The following is a 5,472-nucleotide window of genomic DNA, read 5'->3' on the forward strand; positions in this document are numbered from 1 at the left end:
AGTTGGACAGCACTGTGTTAAAGGAAGGAAAGGTCAAATCGAATATTGAGAATTTAACTGGGGCAAATGTTAGGGCACTCCCCAAGGATAGTAATCACTTACTTGATACCACTGGGCGGTGCACCTGTTAGCATAAAACAGCACCAGCCTTCACGGGTAGGAAGCAACGTAGGGATTAAATTAAGCGGAAATTCCAATGAACTGACTGATTTATTAGCTCATGAATAAATTAAACTATTACTTACTATAGAGTAACAATTATTGGGATCTATACACTTAATAATATGAGTGTCTTCTAAGAATTGGAACAACTGGCCCCAAAACTAAATAATTGGGCCCCATAACTTTGGGAACAAGACATTTTCCATAAACATACTGTATATTGCAGTCGGTTATCAGTTCCATGTGCCCCCCCAGCATCTGCACAGCCTGTTTCCTCTATAGTTACAACCTTGCACATCAGTCCTGTACGGCATTACCCTTAAACATATTTAATGGTTTAGAAGCAGCTGATTAAAAGAACTGGAAGAAAACTTACTTCTGATATATTGTTTCAAGAGTCAAAATCAGGGTGGGATAAACAAGGATATTGCTGTGAACTACAAGAACATTATAAAGCAACGAGGAAGCAAACATGAAACAAAGAGAAGAGTGGCTTTATTTAAAAAACAAAATCATTAACAGTACTCCAAACAGTCTGGAAGATGTTGATTCGGAGTCACAAATGTCCTATAACATTGGGACACGGTGAACATTCCAAACATTAAAAGGTGTTTAGTCTCCTTTTAATCTGTAGTTCTCTTTCTTCTTGGTATTAAAGCACAGCAGTAATATTCTCAATGCAAGCCATATTCCATGCAATGGTTACTGAATTGCAGAAAGTTCTGCCTTTAGAAACCTTAAGAAAAACATAAAGTTTGTATTCTATTTAAAAAAATATTCCCTTTCCAGGACGAACCTCTGAAATAAGACTAATAATGTGGTGTATGTAGCACCTTCTGCCACATGCTTGAGAAGATCTGTTTGCACCTTGCTTGCGGTTACAATACACTTATGAATTCTCCAGGGTGTCCATCGCCTTTTACTGATTTATACTATCTGATTGTCCATTTTGAGCTGCAGAACCGTCACAGTCATTGGCCCCAGTCGAGTTAGGGACCCTACTCTGCAGAAACCTGCGAACATCCTTGATCATTGGTCTTAGAACTTGGATGAGGGCACTGATTGCTGCTTGAGTTCCCTCCATGGCCTGCGCTTGTCGTTCCTGAGCACTGGCTTGCACTTCCTGGGAACGGCGAATCATGTGCAGGATGTCGTTCTGTTGTTCGAGGTGCTGAGCTATCTCCTTTACATGGAGGTTGGTCACGCGCTGTTCCTGCAGGAGCCGGGCAGAGTTCAGAGCAATTCGATTCTTCAGCTCTTGGGGTTTTACAGAGACTTCATGAGAAGGAGATATGATTCCTACGGGGGCATCTGTGGTTACCGTTGTAGCTGTCTCTGTGGTGCAGTACTCCACCACATTCTCTTCTAGGGCGTGAAACGTTGTCTCTGGTGCAACTTAAAGAGAGGAAGGAAACAAAACTGATCAAACTTACAACTGTCGGCTATACAATAAAATTACAGAATTTATGGCTGCCTAAAGAGAGAAAACACAAATCCTCCACTCTGAGGAGCGCATGCAAACAGCCATTGACTTTAATGGCGACTGCCTGTCACTGTGCACACGGACTGGCAGTTACCATTAAGGCCTATGGCCACACACGCAGTTCAGAGCTGCTCTCACTTCTGCCCACTGCACTCCTTCTTCACCCAGTTTACTAATACCACACGTCCATTCTAAATGCTTTAAACTCTATTTCTAGATACTGTCACTTTATAATCCTCTCAAATGTCATTAATAGTCTAACCTAATCCACTCTGACATATCTAAACTACTTCTGCCTTTCCTGTCCTTGTATAATCCAATTTTTCCCCTTACATACGCAGCGATCTAATTAGATTATAGGCACATGCTGGCATGACTTTATCTCCTTTCTTGCCTGATAGTGCTGCCTTTTTTTACTTTTACTGGGTCCCTCATTTATACAGCCCTGATTAGCCACCCAGTGCTTTGCAAATACAAGATAATAAGAAAAAGCTCCTCTCCTGTTATCAGGCTGTAACCTATTAAATGGGACGTAATTAATTTGAGATTAGATGTGTCTAAATATTAAATAGATATGTATCCCAATATGGTTGGCACTGGATACATAAACGGCTTAAATTATTCCTTTGATCGTTTGCATGAGATTATTTAAGCACATGATAACAGAAACAAAGGGCTGTGCTTTAGTTGGTACATCCCATAAACACCAGCTTTAAAGGGCACCTATTATAGTAAAATCTTTTCCTCAATAGAGGTTCTGGCTAAAAGAGGCTGCACTCCAGTTGGGTGAAACAATACTGGATGGGCCAGAAAATGCTCCTAGCTAGGGCATCGGGAGGGAGCAAGCATGCATAATGGGACATTCCTCATTATTTTGAATGCTTTGAGTCCCAGCATGGCCACCCACACTGGGAGCTCCACCCAGTGCAAAAAACATAGACCAGGATTGCCCATACTTTACTACTGCAAGGTCTACTTTTAGTAATGTTGTCCCATTATGATCTACATCCATAGCATTCTGTTCCATGGAAAACATTACTTAAAGGAAAACTATACCCCCAAAATGAATACTTAAGCAACAGATAGTTTATATCAAATGGAATGACATATTAAAGAATCTTACCAAACTGGAATATATATTTACATAAATATTGCCCTTTTACATCTCTTGCCTTGAACCACCATTTTGTGACTCTATCTGTGCTGCCTCAGAGATCACCTGACCAGAAATACTACAACAATAACTGTAACAGGAAGAAGTGAGGAAGCAAAAGGCAGAACTCTGTCTGTTAATTGGCTCATGTGACCTTACATGTGGTTTGTTTGTGTGCACAGTGAATCTTACAATCTCAGGGGGCGGCCCTTATTTTTTAAAATGGCAATTTTCTATTTATGATTACCCAATGGCACATACTACTAAAAAAGTATATTATTATGATAATGGTTCATTTACATGAAGCAGGGTTTTACACATGAGCTGTTTTACTCAGTATCTTTTAATAGAGACCTACATTGTTTGGGGGGTATAGTTTTCCTTTAATATTATATTGATTTATAATATAATTTATATTACTATATTTAAAAAACAACAATTTCTTATCTAACCTTTACAGAATAAATATGTGAATGAAAAGAATACAACAGAAGAGTGATTTAGACAAGCTGTTCGCTGACAGTGTCTTCAGATCTACTGATCACCAACTAAAGGTCTTCTGGTAGACCCCATCTATCTTTTGGACACCCCTGACATAGACACTCTCAAGGAGAATTCTCTAGCCTATACAGTATTGTTTCTCCCAAACAAAGTGCAGGATCTATAATGCTGACCATACATACAGAGATCCACTCCTTTTTGCAAGGTCTCCCCGTTATACCCACCTCAAGGTGGGTGATAATGGGCTAATCCAATCGTTGAAACCTGGCCCATCAACATCTGCCAGGTTTTCAGCCACATATCCGGGGATATCAGGGGAAGCCTGTGGGAGGGCCCCATACAGCAAAAATAGTTGACAATTTATGTATGAGGAGTTTTAGCCTGCACCTCTGGTGGGGGAAACAATTTACTATGTCAAGTGCCTTTTAAAGCAAACCTATAGAATAGGCAACCTTCTGCAACCCAGATATTGCAAGCATAGATATCCCCCAGCATCTCATCAGCTGCTGAGAATAGAATGCTATAAGTATTCTACTTCACCTATTAAAACAAGTCAATATTTGAAATCCATACTAAATATATTCAGCCACTATGTAATTTCCTGCACCCTTGAGGTCCAAACCGGATAAATGCTTGGGTGAGACTGATCAATATACAAAGCTTCAGAGGATATTCCTTCCTGGAAAGGGGATAATGAGAGTGTGGAATGTATCACCTCTCTGAGAAAGAATCTCCAGGGTAATTATTATAGAGGAGGCAAACTGTGCACTGCCAGGGTGCTTTCCTTGCATACCCCTGGTTCTGGGACTCTGATCGAGACCAGGATTTAAAATAGGCCCTGGAATTTCAAGTACACAGAGGCCCAAACAGCTGTGATGCCCAATAAATAGTGACTGTCTACAGCATTAGTGTCCGTACTTTACTATTGCAAGGTCTACTTTTAGTGATGATGTCCCATTATGATCTACATCCATAAAAGCATTGTCAGCATTCTGTTCCATGGAAAATATTACATAATTATTATATTGATTTGAGAGAATTGATATTGCTATATTTAACGAAAAACTATTTCTATGTAACCATAACATCATAAATATTTGAATGAAAGGCATGAAATAGGACAGTGATTTAGACAAGCTTTTTGTTGACAGTGTCTTGAGATCTACTGATCACCAGCTAAAGGTCTACTGGTAGATCCCGATCCCAGTCTACGGCATCTTAGATCAACCCCTCTGGCATTTGCCAGAACCTACAGATTGCCAGTCGCGAATCTTTGGCATGGCACGGATGCCTTATTCCTCATACAGAATCATGTGGTTGCACTCACTTTGGGACAAGGCCATGCTGCCAGGCGAGTTGATCCCCACTTGGCCAGGTATGTCGGACGGAAGGGTTAGTATTGCGCTCTCGCCCAGCAAGTTACATATGCGCTGCTGCATGGGGGTGAGCATGACCGGGGCCGTGCCCACATCGCCTTCACCTTCCACCGCCAACCGTGCCTGCGACATCTTTCTTCGCACCTCAGTCTTCAGATCAGACCACTTCTTCTTGACCTCGGCCAGCTCACGGTGGCACGTGCTGATGGCATTGACGCGCTTCAGGATGTCGTGCCAGGCGTTGCTTTTGGTCACCAGAGGCACCCCAGCATTGAAGTGGTTAATGAGGATGTGCTTCTGCTTCTCCATCTCTTCCAGGATGATCTCCACTTCTTGCTCAGAAAAGTTCATTTTACGCTTCTTGGCTGGCGTAGCCATGGCCCTTAGCCAGCGATGTGGAATAGGCCTTTATACGTAAATTGCGTAATCTGGGAAGGACGGGAGAAACGAAACCTACGCAGCGTAACGGTTTCCAGAATCTGCCTCTTTATTGCGTGAATGCGTAGTCTGCATAGCCGCAGACAGAAGCCCGCCCTCAACGAGACAACGGGCTATTGGACAAAAGGGCTGCCATTCAAACACACCTCCTCAGCTTCTGTTATAGCGGGTCCTCGTTCTACTCAAAGAGGACTGGTCACTGATTGGTTTACCGGGCTGTCCATCATTAATACGGCGATTTGATAGGTTTGCAGCTTGCGAGAACGTTGCGCTAATTTCAAGTAAAGGAATGTGATTGTGACAGCTTACACTCTAGAAATAACTTGTAAATAATAAATGGCGTTCCAACGCTAAAGTCA

General features: G+C 41.9%; 1 protein-coding gene across 1 annotated transcript; it reads right to left on the bottom strand.

Annotated features, from left to right (window-relative positions):
• Positions 1-640: 640 nt before the first annotated feature.
• naif1.S (nuclear apoptosis inducing factor 1 S homeolog) lies at positions 641-5,126 on the bottom strand. Its single transcript, NM_001096902.1, has 2 exons — positions 4,627-5,126; positions 641-1,557 (listed from the first exon to the last, which is right to left on the bottom strand). Exons 1-2 carry the CDS (start codon positions 5,051-5,053, stop codon positions 1,082-1,084), a joined length of 903 nt encoding a protein of 300 aa, NP_001090371.1. The 5' UTR covers positions 5,054-5,126; the 3' UTR covers positions 641-1,081.
• Positions 5,127-5,472: the final 346 nt, after the last annotated feature.

The sequence above is a fragment of the Xenopus laevis genome, chromosome 8S (assembly GCF_017654675.1).
Source record: "Xenopus laevis strain J_2021 chromosome 8S, Xenopus_laevis_v10.1, whole genome shotgun sequence".
Lineage (NCBI taxonomy): Eukaryota > Metazoa > Chordata > Amphibia > Anura > Pipidae > Xenopus > Xenopus laevis.

Coding starts and splice junctions, on each gene's coding strand:
- naif1.S (NM_001096902.1), bottom strand. CDS start 5,053: ATGGCTACGCCAGCCAAGAAGCGTAAAATGAACTTTTCTGAGCAAGAA. Junction 1,558..4,626: donor CAGCATGGCCTTGTCCCAAA/GTGAGTGCAACC, acceptor CCTCTCTTTAAG/TTGCACCAGAGACAACGTTT.